We start from the raw sequence: 18,846 nt of genomic DNA, 5'->3' as shown, positions 1-18,846 counted from the left end.
AGTAAGATTTCTTACGAAGTAGAAGAGGTCCCTGCTCCAAAGTAAGAATTACCCAATAAGTCTTTTGAGGAATCTGTCTGTACAATTCCTTCTGTATTCATCTGTCTTAAAATTATTTTGGCACAAACTGTTTCACGGGACTGTACATACACTCTGCTTGTCTTTATGAATGCACATAGATTGTAATGGTCTCTTGTTAAAGATATGGAATCTTTAAGTACTGTTTTAAGAGATTTCTCTTTCTCCAGATTATATTTATTTAGCTCATTGTCATTCCTTAGCTGTGGTAAGAGTCATGGATGATCTTTGAAGATACATTTATTTTTTGAAAATATTTTTAACTTTTAATAAGTGAAGTCTAGAAATGGAAACAGAGTTTAACATTTTGACGTATCAGCAGAAATGTGAGAGAAACATGTAAGCACCTTGCCCGTCTTTGTTTTAATGAGCAGGAAAGGCAAGTTTAATAGTGTGAGATTTGCGTTTTTTTTGTTATCCTGTCAACAATTAATAATTGGTATATGAACTTTGCGGATGCAGTATTTTACTTTTCTCTGAATGGATTAATCTCCTTTTGAAGATTTGCAAAGCCTTTTCACAAGCTTTGGATAAACTTTGGAGAGCTCTATTAATACATTCAGCTAGAAATTTTACAAATACGATTTTGCTATTTTCCCTGTCTTGTTCTTGCTAAAATCTAGCTAAATATAGGAAGAAATTGCAGGAAGTTACATGTATCTGTATGAGTAAATAATTTCTTTAACTCTTCTAATTTTACACAATTCAGAAGAGCAACACATTCAAGATGTATTTTTTTTCTTCCTTTCAGGCTTTTGCATTCAGATCGGGATGCTATTCCAGATGTTCCAGCTGTTTACTTTGTAATGCCAACAGAAGAAAATATTGACAGAATGTGCCAGGTAACTTGAGTGCTCAGTGTTTCAAATGAGTGGATGCAGCAGAGGTAGAGTGTGTGGAGCACCCCTGCACTCAGCAGAGTGTGACCGTTCTGCATCTAGTTCTTGTGCCTGCCTGTGCTTGCCTTTTTTATATATTAGCAAGTATTTGTCATAAAAATATTACCCAAAATTTTTACATGCAAATGTTCCACTTTCGAAGAAAGTAGAAAAGTGGTCTTTGTTATGGACAGAGACTTTTGGGAGGGAAAAGACAAGAGGCATAAAGTGGGCATAAATCAAAATATAGGCAGTTCCATTTAAACATAAGAAAAAGCTGGTTTAATGAGGGTGACCAAATGCTGGAAGAGGTTGCCTGGAGAGTTTGTGGAGTCTCCATCCTTGTGGATGTTCAGCACTCGGCTGGAGTCCCCTGCTCTGTTCAACTCTGCTTTGGGCATGGGGGTTGGACTGGGCTAACTACAGTTTTTCACATTCTCTGGGAGGAATTGATGGAAGGTTGACATCCTCGCCAAAGGACAGAAGAAGAGCAAAGGGTACTTTTGGTCAGTGGTAAAGAGGGGAGTAATAGTCAGTATCTCGTAGCTTAAATTTCCTTTTCTTTTTTTTGCAGTTCTGTGTTAGGTTAATTAAATCGATTTCTGTAGTCAAACCACTGTGTACAGGGCTGTATGAACAGACAGCTAAGCACTTCCAAAAATTTAGTTTGACTGTGGATCATGGGAACACCACATAATAAAAGTAAGAATGTTTTTTAATTAGTTAGAAATATATTAGTACTTCTTCAGAAAAAAAATATTGTGGTTTTCCTCCTTTTTAGGATCTTCGAAACCAGCTTTATGAATCTTATTATTTAAACTTTATTTCTGCCATTTCGAGAAGTAAACTGGAAGATATTGCAAATGCTGCCATAGGTGCTAATGCAGTAACTCAGGTGGCCAAGGTAAGAAAATCTCACAGTCTCTACTGTTAAAGATACTACCATTACAGGTGTTATTGCGTTCTTACGTGGCCACTTCAGTGCCATACACAGCTTTTCTGACTGAATCATGAACAAAATAAATGTTTAGCTAGATTCACAGTCAGGCATAGATTTACTGGGGAAAAAAAAAAAGGGAATCTCAGTCATCTCAGTAATGCAGCTTAGTACTACACTTCAGCTTAGTTAAAGGTGCTGCAAGACCCTTGTGCTAAGTGATAAGAGGGGAAATGTAGTGGTTTCAGGGTACTGGCAATCTCATCAGCTCATTAAGTGCATCCGGTGCATATATAATACTTCATGTTATCACTCAATCGTCACACAGGTTTTTGAATTCATACATTATATTTGCATTTCTTTCGTTTAATAGGTAGTTCTGTAAAAGGTTCAAAAAGAAGTAGCAATAAATCACAAACAGATATTTTTTTTTTTTGTTTCACTCTGGACTGTTCTGATCACTATTGCTTGATTTCTAGGTGTTTGATCAATATCTTAATTTTATTACTCTAGAAGATGACATGTTTATATTGTGTAACCAAAACAAAGAACTTGTTTCATATCGTGGTAAGTAAAATTTGTATAAAAATTATACCAGAATGTCTAAAGTTTGAATTTACTTTTGAAGTTGTAGCTAATACCAAGCAAAGATTTTATTTTGCTTTGATCTGCTCAGAATTCAGGATAATCTGTTAAATGTGTAGTTTAAAGTCACGAAGGAAGCAGTTTTTAGATATTAATTTCAGCATTTTTACTACACAGCTATTGTAATATTGAAAAATAATTATGTATTTTTAAATAACAAATTTAATAAAGCAAAACTGCAGCATAACCTTATATGGATAGTACAGTTTTATATATGTGGAATAATATGGGAAAAATTTTATATTATCTGCACATGTAGATAAATACTGTGGGTAGCTGCTCTGTGGAGGCACCACTGTTTTGTCATCATCCCTTCTGCACTTCTTAAGGAATTAAGTATTTTGTTTCTGTTTGAATGGTCAATTGGAAAGTTACTGTAAGAAATGCAAAGCAAGAAAGATTACTTTAACTGATAAGAGTTTCTTGTATCTTCTGGAGAGTGACTAGTCAGTATCTGCTTTTCTTATTCAAGACATGAAAATGTGGGGGTATGCAAGGGGAGGGGATTAGGATCAGGGGCTGGAGTAGCACAGGGAAGAATCTGGGAAAGGGCATTCTAGAAAGTAATCCACAAAAAGGGCTGCAGAGCTGACCCTGGCAACTACAGGCCTGTCAGCTTGACCTCGGTGCCTGGCAGGGTTATGGAGCAGATCATCCTGAATGGAATCACACAGCACCTTCAGGATGGACAAGGGATCAGACCCAGCCAGCATGGGTTTAGGAGGGGCAGGTCCTGTCTGACCAACCTGATCTCCTTTTATGATCAGGTGACCTACCTGGTGGATGAGGGGAAAGCTGTAGATGTGGTCTGTCTAGGCTTCAGCAAAGCCTTTGACACTGTCTCCCATAATATACTCCTTCAAAAGCTGGTAGCCCATGGATTGGACAGGTGAACTTTCTGCTGGGTTAAGAACTGGCTGGAGGGCTGGGCCCAGAGAGTGCTGGTGAATGGGGCTGCATCTAGCTGGCGGCCAGTCACTAGTGGTGTTCCCCAGGGGTCAGTGTTGGGTCCAGTCCTGTTTAACATCTTTATTGACGATTTAGATGAGGGGATTGAGACCATCATCAGCAAATTTGCTGATGACAGCAAGCTGGGAGGGAGTGTCGAACTGCTGGAGAGCAGGAGGGCTCTGCAGAGGGATCTGGATAGACTGGAAAAATGGGCTGATTCCAGTGGGATGAAGTTCAATAAGGCCAAATGCCGGGTGCTGCACTTTGGTCACAACAACCCCCTGCAGCGCTACAGGCTGGGCGCAGAGTGGCTGGAGAGCACTCAGACAGAAAGGGACCTGAGAGTACTAATTGTCAGGAAGCTCAACATGAGCCAACAGTGTGCCCAGGTGGCCAAGAAGGCCAACGGTATCCTGTTCTGTATCAAAAATAGCGTGGTCAGCAGGACAAGGGAAGTGATCCTTCCCCTGTACTCTGCATTGGTGAGGCCACACCTGGAGTATTGTGTTCAGTTCTGGGCCCCTCAGTTCAGGAAAGGCATTGAAGTGCTGGAGCGGGTCCAGAGAAGAGCAACATGACTGGTGAAGGGACTTGAGCACAAGACCTATGGGGAGAGGCTGAGGGAGCTGGGGTTGTTTAGTCTGGAGAAGAGGAGGCTTAGAGGTGACCTCATCATTCTCTAGAATTACCTGAAGGGAAGTTATAGCCAGGTGGGGATTGATCTCTTCTCCCAGGCAGTTAGCAATAGGACAAGGGGGCATGGGCTTAAACTCTGCCAGGGAAAATTTAGGCTGGGTATTAGAAAGAAATTCTTTACGGAGAGAGTGATCAGGCATTGGAATGGCCTGCCCAGGGAGGTGGTGGACTCACCGTCCCTGGAGGTTTTTAAACTGAGATTGGACTTGGCACTTAGTGCCATGATCTAGTAAACGGACTGAGGTTGGACCAAGAGTTGGACTCTATGATCTCTGAGGTCTTTTCCAACCCAGTTGATTCTGTGATTCTGTGAAATGCTGATTGCTTCTGCAAACATGCGAGCCAAGCGTGCCAGATTCTTTGTAAAGTTTTGGAGTTGCAAGTCAAGTCAGTCTCGTGGAACTGTTTTTTTTTTTTTTCCTTTTCTTGGGACTTGTGTTGGACTTTTTTTGGGAACCAAGCAGGAAGAGTGAGTGGCTGCCTTAGGTCAGTGACCTATGGTGTTAACAGCAGCTCATGTCAACATATATACTACTATACTCAGTGCTTTAGTGTAGTCGCAGTGTCTCCAGAAAGCTTCACATAGTTAATTCCTGGTTTATTTGGATGCACAGAATACTCAGTAGTGACCTGTTAGAGATGAGAAGTCCATATGCCTGACATTTAGCAGTGAGAATTTTCTCCTCTCTTGCCCGATTTCTAATGTCAGTACCTTTCTGTAAAACTGAATCCGTAATACTGAATTCTGTCTCATGCTGGGGATTGATTCCATTGTCAAAATGAAGGGCATTTTTGTTTGAAAAGCAGACTTTTCATTTTTTTCAGATTTTAGTAAAATCAGAGTTTTAGTAATACTTGGGGGTTTTATGTGTTTGTGATAGCTAACATGGAATTCGAACTAAAATGACTGAAAATGTTTTGAACCTGTCAGTTTCTGTGTGATTTGTTTTCTTCTCCTGGGCCTCTGAAATTTGCCACACAACAAGTGATTTCACACTATATTTAAAGCAATCTAGAAGTGGGCTATTTCCAAAAGCTGATTGAACAGAAATCTAATCTCCCGTAGAGAGTGATTAGTTTTCCATTAGTCGCTGGGCCGATCCATCATGCTGTGTGAGTTCTAGATCTGATACAGGCAGATAGTAGGAGTGCAGGGGTGCAGGAGAAGGGTCTTTTTTGTCTTTGGAGAGCAACTCTAGCAGGAAACTGCCAGTTTTTTGTGTTTTTGTAATCTGCATACAGTGCAAATCTGACAGTGATGAAAGACAGCTGCTGTTCTTGCAGAAGCACTGCCATGTGTGGCCATGCATGGAGCTGAATGGGTGAACTAACAACAAATATAACAAAAAGGGTTAATTTTCAGTTTCTTGATTTCCTGGCTGTATGACAGCATTTGTAGAGAGGTAACGTCAGAATAAATAAGTGTGATAACATTCTTCAGTCATGTAAAAGGCTTTCACAGACAGCAAGGTGATAACACATGTAGTAGTGGACAAGAAGTGATGAGCTTAAATTGCAACAAGAATCTGGTCAGATATCAGGAGCACTTTCTAACATGAAAGGTAGCGAAATATTATAATAGATTACCTATAAATATTAGGGCATTTTCATGAACGGGAGGCTTTTGGAATTGGTTTAGACACAGAAATAACGTAGGTTTACCTCATCTTTGGGCAAGAGGTCTGACTAGATAATGCCTCAGGCTCCCTTTGGCTCTATTTTTCTATGACTGAGTAGAAGGAAGAGTAAATGGGTAATGTTGGCATAAAGTCAATGTTCCTAGCATCCTGTTTGATGCTATTTGAATGCTTTTTTACCAAATTTGGATCAATTTTGTAAACCAAGAAAATGTAGGAGACCTAAGCTTGCTTTTCTGTAATAGATACATCTCCAATAAGCTTGTTACAGCGAAGAGGAGTGTATATATAAAACATGATAGAACATTTTACTGAAAGATTATTAATGGAGTTTGTCAAAGGTTGACCTAAAGAGCAGGAATATTGAATATTTGTGTTGATTCCTATGATACAAAAAAAAAAAGAAAAAAAGGAATGTGCTCATAAAATATGCATGTTACACAAAATTTGAAAGCATTGACACTCTGCAGTTTACTAGAACATCATAAATGAGTACCTTAAACATAATAATAGGGAGGGAGTTAAATTCTAAAATTGAGAAAGGCAAGGAAGTAAAAAAAAGATTATTTTTGCCCTGTAAACTGGGAGGTAAGAAGAGCACATTAGTTGGAGAGAACTAGAGAATGATAGCCTCAGTTAACTTCAAAACTTTGTCATTACAGGAAAATACAGATATTGGGAACAGTCTGGCTTTCTTGGTGCTGATATTTCAGAAACTTGAACTCAGAATAAAAAAAGTGCTGAAGGGAGCACTTCTATTGCTGCTGTCATCCTGGAAGCCTAGTAGAAAGCGTGGCTTACTAAGTATAGCTGCTGATAGGAATTGCTGATGTAATCCATCTCTCTAAAGTTCTTAGAGAACAAAAGTACCTTTAAAGTAAGAGAATTATTATGGCTGGCCATGCATAAATTTGGAATGGAAGGCTTATTATTGTTCAAAGCTTTAAAGTTCATTTTTGAAGAAAGAATGTAAGATAGGTAGTTATTTGAGAAATTTTTAGAGGTAAAATAAAACAAAAGGAAGATAGGATTTATGGCATGAGTCCTGAGGTAGTGCTTGACTTGAGACCTATGATAAGATTAGGTTTGATGTTTCCTGTTGGCTATTGCACTCTTGTCAGTATTAATTATTTATTAGAAATGTTGCTTCGTGTCTTTTGTTCTGACCTAAATATGTGAGGGAAATCTTTCTATCTGCAGTGTGAAATGTTTTAGAACTTGGGAATTATCCCTAACCAGGGGACTGACATTAAATTTATTTTAAAAAGAAAAAAAAAAAGAATATAAAATAAAAGGAATGTCTATCACAAGAGGTGGGATTTAGAATCTTTAAATATAGATAACTGCATACTGTGATTTTCTTTAAATTACACAAGTAATTCTTGAGGATTTTATATCTGAAAAATGGTTTCCAAGTGGACAACCATTTCTGTTCTGTAATATGGTTTTATGAGAGGTTTTTAACAATGTAATACTAACACAATCCAGAAGTTACAGTATGCATTGTCAGAGACTATTGGAAAAGATTGTGCAGTGTTTGACTTTATACGGTGAGCAATAATTAAGTTCTCCCATATTTTGCTCAAAAAAAGAAAAAGAAAGGGGGGGGAGAAAAAGCCAATGGATGTGCTAACAGGGAAATTTCATGATTTAGTCTCTTTGCAACAAAAGCTGTTGGCTATTAACAACCATTAGGTAAGAAGAGGATCGATTTCTCAGTGTTAAAGTGGCATAAACTTCTTTAACCCTATTCTTAACTCTTTTCCACACTGTTCTAGCCATTAACCGACCAGATATAACGGACACAGAAATGGAAACTATAATGGACACTATTGTTGATAGTCTCTTCTGTTTTTTTGTTACACTTGGTAAGTTTTAAAATTCTAGCATATTTTCCATATGTTTTCCTTTTAGAAAAGATCCATGTTCAATGAGATGCCTAGAATTTGAGTGATTCCATATAGGAAATTAAAGGCAGAATTAGATCTGTGACAGAAATAGTTTGTGGAGTGGGTTTCTCAAATCATTACTATACATCACTGCAAAAGACAGTAAAGACTGCCCTACATGGGAGTTGAGTGTCAGTCTTCAGTATCAATGGGAGAATAATACTGAAGTGCAAAGGTTTGAATTCATTGTTTTTACAAAATCCTAGTTTGCAATGAAGAGCAATAGTGCTTTGAGTTTGGCTTTGTAGCTCTCAAAAAATAAACAAACAAACAAAAGCAAACAAATAAAACACCCCACACAAACAACCAAAAAAAAAGGCAAAACAGAAAAAGAAGAAAAAATAATCCCTCACACAAACCCTGCAAAGATCTACCTGAAATACAGGATAGGAAGATGTATTAAATTTACTTATTGTGTTGGGATTTTTCATGACATTTAATCTATGTTCTCACTGGACTTATCTCAGTCAGAGATAGCGATTCCCAGCTTCCCTTGCAGGAATGCTACAGGGCAGTCTGTTCAAGAGAGATTCCCTTGGACCTGTTGATTTCTTTCAAATGTTAGCATGTTACAAAATAAGTCTCCTTTATTCAGTCACTTAAACTCTATGGTATTTGAATTTTCATATTTATATAGATAAGTGAGAAACAGTAGCTGAAGGTTTTGACACCTGAAAGCCAATGAAAAATGCGCTTTTGAAAATAACGTTACTCTGCATGAGTTGTAATGGATATATTGTGGTAGTGGTGTTATAGTGCTTGTTATTGTTTTTAAGGGACTTCTCACCTTTTGAAACTAAGTTTTAATGCTTCTATGTGAGACAATGTCCCCTCCACAGTACAGTAACTATCTTTCTCATAAATTGCTGTATGAGGTGTTCACCTTCTTTTGTAAAACCTTATTTGATATTTCTATATAGTATTTTTTGTTTCATATATAAAGACCACAAGATAAATATTTAATATGTTTGTATTGTCCACTTGAAAAATTTCACCTCAGAATGTTCCTAAAAATTTGTTTTATGAAAAGTACACTAACTTATAATCTGAAAGTTATAATGCAAGTAGCAGTCAATGTATCTTTTATTAGGAGCTATTCCTATAATCAGATGCTCAAGAGGAACTGCAGCTGAAATGGTGGCAGTGGTAAGAAACTGTTTTCTAACCAAGTATCATTTTAAAACTTTCCTAAGAGCTTGTTTACTTTTCTCAATACTAGGCAGAGATCTAGTGTCATCCTTTTCCCTATGAAGGAAATAAAACTGGAAAGGAGATACACCAGTTTTCCTCTCTGATTTCAGTTCTATGGAACTCATCTGTAGAAATTGTAATATTATGGAATCAGCTGATGAGAAACTTAAATGTGAACAATCATTCCTAATCTAGAGTTTATTGAGATTTTCTGTCAGGCATTATAACTACAACCATTAAGCTATATCTACACAGCTTAAAAAGTGGCTGTCTGGCCTGGGTTTTTCTGTGTGTCTTGGTAAGACATTTTTATTTATCTTAGTGGAAAACCACGTCAGTGCAAGACGTTTTTATTATATTGGACCAGCTCACATTGAACTTGATCATCAAGTAGGGATGAAATTACCAAACTAAATTAAAAATATCTGCAGCACTGTCTTCATTAGGAGTCACTGTGTTTTGTTTCTTCTGTCTTCCTCATGTGTTTCTTTGTCAGTGAAGTCTTAATACTGATTAGAGCTAAGCATTCAGTGTGCATGCATTCATATTGAGGGTCATCTCATTTTTATGCAACACAATGTGGCAGCATCTGACTGCCCAGTTTGCTGCTTCTGCTGTGGTTCTCTCTTGGTGCCTCCTACTGGTATTTTCTATTCACATGTTTAGGGAAGGCGTGCTAACTGTCAGGAAGGAGATTAGTGGACATAAAGGAAGCATCTTCTATGTAGTCCTGGATATAGCTATGTGCTGGTTTGACTGAAAATGGGTTAATTGTCTTCATGCATTTAGAAACTTTTTCGTAGCAAGCATGCTCATTAGTTGGACTTAGATTGAGAACAAGCAGGTAACACCCTAGCACAGAACTAATGTTTTTGATTGCTCTGGTGTAAGAGCCAAGGGCATTCTGAGTGGTCTTCTAACAGGTGTGAGGCATCGAGATAGGCAGGGCAGAGCTTGAATGACATCCAGATTGATCAAGAAGAGTATTCCACTCCATTAGTGTCATGCTAATGATTTAAGGAGAGTTGCCCTTCCAGGTTGTTTAGCTTTTTCTCTTGCGCTTCCGCTGTCTCTTGCTCTTGCTAATGAGGTGGGGGAGTTTCAGTCCAGACATTTAGCTTGGCCTTTTGCCATCCTGCAGAGGCCTCTGGGCTTTTCTGCCTTTTTCTTCTCTTTTCTCTCTCTGGGATCAGCTGTTTGGACCAGGTGTGGCTTGCTGGGACTGGCTGCTCAGTTGTGGACAGAGTTCATGAGGAATTACCTTGAGTATCTTTTATTTCTATTATATATATATTTACTAGCAGTGTATTGGTATTTTGTTATTTTGTTAAACTGTGTTTGTTTCAGTCCAAGTTTCTCCCTTCCCTTTTTATTCTCTCCCCTGTTGGGTGGGGGTTAGGGGGTAAGTGAGCAGTTCTCGTGGTTGTATTGCTAGCTCGGGTTCAACCACAAGCAGCTATAAATGCTGGAGGGAGAAAATAGAAAGAAGAGATTTCATTCTTTCACATGTGCAGTGGATCTAGACTTCCTGCAGCTAAGACATCTGTAAACTACCAAAACAACACAATACATCTTTAAATGTTCACCTTACAAAGGGGTTAGGAAACAGCTGGTTTGTTGTTTGTTAAAAGCTGTTTTGTTTCTTTTTCCCCCCCTCAGAAATTAGATAAGAAGCTCAGAGAGAATCTAAGAGATGCCAGAAACAGTCTTTTTACAGGTGACGCACTTGGAACTGGCCAGTTCAGGTATGGTGTTAGTAATAACTATGTATTTTTGTTTTTCATATTTCAGTTAGCATATTAGCATAAGTCACCACTGTAGTGAAAATTGTATTTACAAGAATTTGATTCAAAATCTATATTAAAAGAATTTATATACTCTTGAGCAAGTTTTCCAGTCTCTTAGCATAAGTGGTTTGAAAACTTTTATAGCTAATAAGTGTGCACTCCTAGGTCAGTGAGACAGGAATTATTTAACAAACTGGGTAGTTTTGTTCAGCCTTTAAACCCAGCAAGAACCAAGCTCCTGCAAAACCACACAGTTGACAAGAACCGCAATATGCAGCTGGCTGTCTGAACATATCTGTGAGCAACCTTTAGTCCATTGAAGGGAAATACCCATTTTCTCACTTGTGAGCACTGTTATTGGTTGTCGTTATGTCTAAAGCAGGTATTTCTCAGCCAACCCCTAAATTCTACCAGAGGAGGATTGCTTAAGGACTACCACTTGGGCAATTAGATGGTTAAGGACTCTTAAGTCATGACCATTTGAATCCTTTGAGAAGAGAGGTGAGAAGAGACATTGTGGATGCTCGTATGTATCTGACAATGTGTTCTCTGTAGCCTCCTGTGTATACCGATGCCCCCAGATAGCTGAATACTTCAGAGGCTGCGTTAGGAAAGTGTGTTACAGGAGTTTACACTGGTACTGGAAAGGTGAGGAGATGTACTGAGAATACTGTAGGAAACAGTTATGATCTTGTAACTGGATATAAAATAGTAGTCATATTTGTGTTACAAATTAAGACCAGAACTTGGATAAAAGACACAAAAACCGTCAAGGGTTGCAAAATGGAATGAGCTCGAAAGGTATTAGGAGAGAATAGTTGTAAAATACCAATTCCCTCATTTTCATGGGAAGTGAATTCTAACCACTGGCTTGTTTTCCCGATAGTGTAGCATCATTGCCCTCAGAAAATCAAAATGCAGGGAAAGGGAAACATGGGAACCAGCTAAATGGCTTCAAATGTTTAGTTTGGTTTTCAGAATCAGGTGACTAAAGCTCTTGAGGTTATATATCTACTTGAAAATACTTACTGCATGGACATCCAGAGCATGGAATTAACATGCTTTTACTCTGCTCCAAATACATTGTAATTTGGCCATCACATTTACTATAGGGTTAATGTGCTTAAGGGAAATGGTTGCAATAATGTTCTGTCAATTCACAGCCTTCCTATCTTCACTATAAATGTTTCATGTAATCATAACCCAAGACATTAAGGCATGTCCACATACTTTTTTCCACTAAATTGAGTATTGATGGAATTAACACAATGCACCTCAGAAGTTCATATTTTTTCTTTATGAATTTCATATACAAAGAAAAAAAATAAATTAAAAACCTTAGAGAGAGAGATTTTGTATTTGAGGTTCATGATGGCTATAAAGGTTAAATATTACCCACTCAAACAGTTGTTTGGGACTCAAATGTGTACCCGTAGGAGGAGTTATTAGTTAATACCTAAAAAGCTAGTTACTATTCAGTGTTCTGACTTCTGCTCAACATTTATGCATTGTTAATTTCACTTAGTAATGATAAAAAGATTATTTTATTTTGTACTAAGACAGCATTTCATGGAATTTCTGGCAGTGATCAGCCCCAGATGCTTTGGGGAAGGCTGGAGGAACTCTGCAGTAGGCAGTTTGGCTTTTAACTTGAAATATGATATAGAAGGTAGTTGTTATCACTCAGGATGTTACTGAGGCGTTCTAACCATGTTTAAAGAAGTACTAATACAGTGTCATCTTTTCAGCTTCCAAAGGCCCCTATTAGTCCTTGTTGACAGAAACATAGATTTAGCAACTCCTCTACATCACACATGGACATACCAAGCTTTAGTGCATGATGTTCTGGTAAGAATAAATCTGATCTTGTTACTGAAACTATTTATTCATTCAGTTTTTTATAAAATTTAATACCATATTCTCTCTTAATCCAAAATCTCGTTTGTCTGTTTTATGTGAAACTTGTTTAGTAAAAAATGATTTAGAAGATTTTCTCTAGAAGGTTTATTTAGCAAGAACTTCTAAAATGGTTAAAATGTAGAAATCTTGATATTATCAAAAGATAGGTAATTCAACAATCCTAGCTTTTTCTTCAGTAGTTCATGATCTTTTATGTAAACTCCAGATGCCATCAGGTGCAATTCAGTTTTGAAAAATAAATGCTTTTATCGGGTTTTTAAACTGATTTAGTGTTAGTTTGAATTTCTAAAAATACCTATTTCTGGTTTTCTCCACAAGGTGGTGTAGGTGTTCAGTATAGAGTTACCAAGTGGTATAATGACCCTACTGTGAGGAATCTAAAATAGAATTTTTTAATTTTTTTTTTTTAAATTCAGATAGCCATAAACCACTTCTGTTTCCTCAAGTTTACTGTATCAAATTAGTAGTAGAAATGTACTTGAATGAAAGCAAATATTAGTTACCTAAGATTTATGCATTTTATATATAGTTATGGATGAAATAATAGAAGATAATGTGAGTAAGAATAGTTACTGTCTGGAGGCTTTTTTATATGGCAGGGTTACACATGCAAATCATTTCAGTATCTAGCTTTGAGGAATATTTTGGTTTTATTGTTGAGACTATTAGAGGAGTAGGTAAAATGTGCACATGCACATATGTGTTTGTATACAAAGTTGGTTGTGAACTGTATAGTCCTACATATATAGTCATACATAGCCATACATACAGTGTTGTCCAGAAACTTGCATTGCCATGATGAAAATATTTTAGCACTAATGGGATGCTTTAGGACACTTTAAAATTCTATTTTATGTAATTCACTTTTCATAAAAAGTCCCTTCATCTTAAGGGTGCTTTTTACAAATAGACAATTGTTGGCCTGGTTTCTTTAGGAAAGGCATATATGAAGAAAACACAATTTGCACTGTGTTTTCTTCAATAATGATTGAACTGGCCAGACACTTGCAAATAGAAGTACCGAATTTCTGCAGGTTTCTTTTGAAAAATCAGTGAACAAGTAGGGGATGGAAACCCAAACAAGAATTTTTACGGCTGTAAATGCTATTTCACAAGGTCTACGCTTCAGTTTGTTACCTGCCAACCACTTAATCAGCAAATACTCACTTAATAGCTAGTAAATCCATGCAGCGCTCCAGGTATTTACCTCCTGCTCAGCTGCTGGGTAGAGAAGTCAGGGTTGGGCAGCCTCAGGCACATGTTGAGGTAGGGCTTTGGTGCATCAGGGTGCAGAGGGATCAGAGACGTAGTGGAAGCCGAGGAGAACTAGGGCTGCAAGTGTGGAGGGGTAGTAGAATAACACTAAAAGAATGATTTGAAGATCCTTGGGTAGTCATTTGTACTGCATCAGGCTTCAGTTGTTTCTCTGGAACAAACGGTTAAATGTTGCATGTTGCTTCTCAGTTTTGACTGAGTTGATAGGATGATGAATTTGTCTAGTGAAATTGTAACCAAGTGGCCTGTGATTCCATGTCAAAGAGAATAGTTTAATTTCAAAACCAGTCTAGTTATTCATCTTAAAGGCAAGCATGCCAGGTTCTTCATGTACTGAGCATAATGTTTCATGAAATAACCACAGTAGCCTTTTAAAATGCCATAAATTTTAACCACGAAAATGTTACCAAGGCGATGATTATGTAAACTGTACTTTCAAATAAATTATTTTCCGCTTAAGTTCTCAGTTACAATGGTCCAGGGATTTTGTGGGGTGTTGAACTAAATGCTAATCCAGCCACAAAGTTGTGTGCTACATCTGTTTAGATTATAATGATGGTGTTTCTACACATAAACAGGCTTGTATGAAGAGATTCCCATTTCAGAATAGAAAACCATTTTAGGAGTAGATACAGGAAAATTGGAGACCTGGATAGAAAGCCTTATAAAGACAAAACGGGGAGGCAAAAGGAAGAACACTGTAGTCAGTAAGAATCATTTTGGTAAAACTTGTAAATGCCAAATTTAACTTGGAAACTAACTTGGTCACTGGTGAGTTAAATTGAGACAAAACATAGATCTCCATCAAAAATTACAGCTGGATTTGCAATCAAATGATGTTTTTTTCCTTTAAGTTTTCATCGAACATATGTACTTGAAATATACTCTTTTTTTGATGAAGCATTAAACAAGTCTTGTGAGATGAGGTTTGTGCTCACTGACTGCATGTGCTTCCTTTGAGTAGCTACTTGATTTTGTTTTTATTTTGGAATGGATCATTTATAGTATTTCATTTTAAGTGTAAACTCTGCCAAGGGATAACTAGAAACATTTTTTAATTTTATTTGACAAATTTATTACAGTGATCTAGTTCTGTGTACTGTAATGAACATAATAAAGTGGAGTTTTATTTCTGGAAAAATATGTTTTAAAAGATTTGCAGCAGATTCTCTATAGTTGAAGATTTGCCTCTTATTGTTATTTGCCAAGCAAAGAGCACCTCTGAAATTTTAAGCGTTCTTGAAAAGGGTTAGAATAAAGTCAGCAAGTGGAATACTCATTAATCTTTGTTGAAAACCAGAAGGAATCTGTATGCAGCAGAAAACACAGAGCTGTCCGTAGCAATAGTGGGGGAAAGAACCAGAAGACGCACAGGGAGCAGCGCACTGACATAATTGCGTGAGCATAACTGTCATCTAGCAAAAAAATGTAGTTTCTAGGTTCATGTGCCTATGGAAGAAGAAAAACTATATGGAGAAATAGCAGCTTTCTTGAAAGCTGTTGCTTTATCATGCACTCACTATTTCACCAGTGTTTAGAAAAACATGGAAAAAGCTGTGAAGGTGCAGTGAAATAGTCCTCACAGTGGAGATTCCTGTTGCTGATGTCATGAGCTTTGCAGCTTTGATACATTTGCTGTAGCTGTGTAAGCAAAATTTAGCCTCAAACATTTTTTTGTCTGCAAAACAAACTCTTGTTGCTTTAAAGTTTTGGTCAGTTGTTAGAGCTCAGTTATTGCTAAGTAATTTATTTTCTGTACAGAAAACAGTGTTCAGAGTCAGGTGTCAGAGGACTGCTTGCATGTGAGGCAATCAGATGTCTTTGTTTAGCATTAGTTTCTTTGTTAGGCATTTTTTCAATAAATGTGAGTAATTTTGGAGTTCTGACATTGCTGTTGTTATTACCTAGTTGGTAAACTGTTTCCTGCCCTTTTAAGAAATTCTTATAATCATCTGTGTTAATATTTTTAGAAAGTATTCTGGAAGATAATTTGTTGAGTATAAAAGACATTAAATAATTTAAAACTGTCAAATATTTACACAAGATTTGTCTTTTTTTTAGGATTTCCATTTGAATCGAGTTAACTTGGAAGAATCAACAGGAACAGAAAGTTCTCCAGCAGGTGCTAGACCTAAGAAAAAAAATAAGAAGTCCTATGATTTAACTGCATCTGATAAATTCTGGCAAAAGCATAAGGGCAGGTAAGCTATAATGGTACAGAGTTTATATTTAGTCAATAAAATTCTAAGTATTCTTCATAGTACGTTTGTTCTATTTTTAAGCTTCTTTGAAAATATTTTTTAAGTTTGTTTTTTTGAGGAATGATCTTTGTCAGTATTGTATTATTAATTGTATATTAGCTTCTTACAGAGCACAAAATTGTTCTTATCAAAATTATATAAAAATATTGAAAGCAGTGAATATTTCATAGAAAGTTTAAGTAAACTTACAGTGAGATATTATTATTTTCACTGATTTGATACTGTTGCATGATTTGGGTTTTGGTATTTCTGAAAACGTTTTCATTATCATCTTGATCATGCAACCTCTCTGGTTCTAGTATTGCAATAAGTTGATTTAACTGAGGAGCCTAATGCAGAGTGTCACGTTAGTCCTTTTCCAGAGGTAGCTGAGTCTGTTCAGCAAGAACTGGAATCCTATAGGGCTCAAGAAGATGAAGTCAAAAGACTTAAAAGTATCATGGTAAGTTTTATCACCTATATGTGTTTTATGCAAGGCATAACAGGACTTGTAGAGATGCTTAGTCCATTCTGTCACCACACACACAAAACTTGTCAGGACATACTGAATTTTAGGCATAATACAATATTAAAAATAGAGGAGGTTCAATGTCTTGCATTTATTGGCATTACACATATAGCTTCCATAATAACTGTAAAACGTGATCCAGACTTTAATGCCATTATGAGAAAATAGTTTTTAAACGCACTGACTGTATTTGCATGTGTGGTCTTGCTGTTTATTATGACAACTTTTATTCGTCTTTCCAAACCCTTCCTCAAAACCCAGGGTATAGAAGGGGAGGATGAAGGAGCAATAAGTATGCTTTCCGACAATACAGCCAAGCTAACTTCAGCTGTCAGGTAAGTAATCAACAGTGCATTATTATTTAATTAATTGGGAACCATTTCTAATTCCTTCTGTCATTTTGCGTTTAATATCTTTTGAATTAACTAGCTTTAAAAATTGGCTATTCAGCTCAATAATAGAGTTTAAATACTTTATAATTATGGTGAAGTTTAATGCAGTGTCCTAGACAAGTACTTGCCCATGTGACTTCCACAGCGTGTGTGTGAGCCCTGTGCACATGACTTTGGAGTGCTTCCTCAGAAAAGCTGAATAACCTTAAGCGCATCATAGCTTTGCTGACACTTCCACCAGAAGAGCTTCCTACCTCTGCATTCCTTCCTTAAAAAGAACTGTTAGTGAAACATGTGGATAACGTCCTTCTGCTATGAGAATCATTACATCTATACTTGGTAATTTTTTAGTTCCAATCCTACTGTATTGTATAATTTTTAATTTTAATAATATCTAAGGGTCCCTTCCAACCTAAACTCTTCTATGATTCTATGAATTTACACAATACACAATTCAACTAACTGTGCAACTCAGCAGGTTAGTTTGTATTTAATCTCTTCAGCTCTCTTCCAGAACTTCTGGAAAAGAAGAGGCTCATTGATCTTCATACAAATGTTGCAACAGCCGTTTTGGAGCATATAAAGGTACGATTGCTCTCCAGCTTCAGTTTTCTATCAGTACTGCTCCTTACCTTGAGAAACACATTTGAGCAGGTGAAGTAGAATAAGAAAGTGGGCCTTCTCAACTGTGCTACCTTTTACAGAAATCACTGTGTAACTATTTACGGTTGAAGGGTGAGAGGGAATGAACTTTGAATGCCTCTGTGTGAACGTATCATTTCTTCCTTATCAGAATTTACTGGTATGCTCTCATTTTTTTTATGATGGCATAACCTTTGGTGTGGGTTGAAGTCTTTCCAAAATCAGTTTATGATGGAAGCGTCTCGTTTGCTTTGGAGATGTGTCATGGCAAGTTACGACTTTAGTCCAAGCAATTTTCCATTCTGTATGTGTTTATCAGAAGGATACTGTTTACTGTTCATCAACAAAACTGATACATAGAAGTGTGGCAATAATGATGCAAGTTACTAAACTGATCTTTCCCACTGGGTCCATATTAGATGTCCTGTGCATAATTTAAGCACTTCAGAAGGATGCCTGTCCCCTTTCCTGTTTAAATCTGCTGCTCTTGTATCAGTGAACTTGCAGATGGCTTCAGGATCAAATAAAGACCTTGGTTACTACTAGGATAACTAGGAAGATGGATCTGTTTTCAAAATATGAGAACAGAAATCATAGATGAGGCTTTCAGAAACACTGAAGTTCTGTTTTTGAAAGTGATTCAAGCACCAAGTCTCACTGAAAATAAATAGTTAGAAAATTTTACCCAATGCTATTTATAACTCATAGAAGGCAATGTGTTTTGAAACTGACTTTAACATTTGTAAAGTGCATAAAATCTGTCCTCACATATTACTGCTACTTAATTCTTTAAAACTAAGCACTGTAAATGCACAAAGGATTCATTCTGAATTTTAATGAATAAATTAATTTTACATATTTATAAAGCTGGCAAAGAGATATAAGTGTGTCTGCGTGGCTCATGACTGTAGGGACTAACTTATGTGCCTTTGCAGTATTGGGCATTTCAGTTCTCATATCTGGCAATTTGAAAGTAGTACATTAATACCATTGAAAAAAATAAGTAGAAGTCGACAATGTCGATATTTACCATAGGGTCCCTCGACTGCAGTGCTGGCCTGCTGGCCTGCAGGCCCTCTCCCCGGACTGGGAGCCTGCT

General features: G+C 37.0%; 1 protein-coding gene across 1 annotated transcript in view; it reads left to right on the top strand.

The window, feature by feature from the left end:
• The window catches only part of SCFD1 (sec1 family domain containing 1), a 53,173-nt gene that overhangs the window by 5,217 nt on the left and 29,110 nt on the right, over positions 1-18,846 (top strand). The window contains exons 4-14 of the mRNA XM_065064140.1: positions 830-920; positions 1,738-1,860; positions 2,373-2,460; positions 7,601-7,690; positions 8,862-8,917; positions 10,622-10,707; positions 12,498-12,597; positions 16,006-16,145; positions 16,557-16,647; positions 16,975-17,048; positions 17,609-17,690. Coding sequence (XP_064920212.1) covers positions 830-920; positions 1,738-1,860; positions 2,373-2,460; positions 7,601-7,690; positions 8,862-8,917; positions 10,622-10,707; positions 12,498-12,597; positions 16,006-16,145; positions 16,557-16,647; positions 16,975-17,048; positions 17,609-17,690 — 1,021 coding nt within the window. The remainder of the gene's footprint in view (positions 1-829; positions 921-1,737; positions 1,861-2,372; positions 2,461-7,600; positions 7,691-8,861; positions 8,918-10,621; positions 10,708-12,497; positions 12,598-16,005; positions 16,146-16,556; positions 16,648-16,974; positions 17,049-17,608; positions 17,691-18,846) is intronic.

This window comes from Columba livia, chromosome 5 (genome assembly GCF_036013475.1).
Source record: "Columba livia isolate bColLiv1 breed racing homer chromosome 5, bColLiv1.pat.W.v2, whole genome shotgun sequence".
Classification (NCBI taxonomy): Eukaryota; Metazoa; Chordata; class Aves; order Columbiformes; family Columbidae; genus Columba; species Columba livia.
This window is presented reverse-complemented; position numbering and strand designations above follow the sequence as displayed.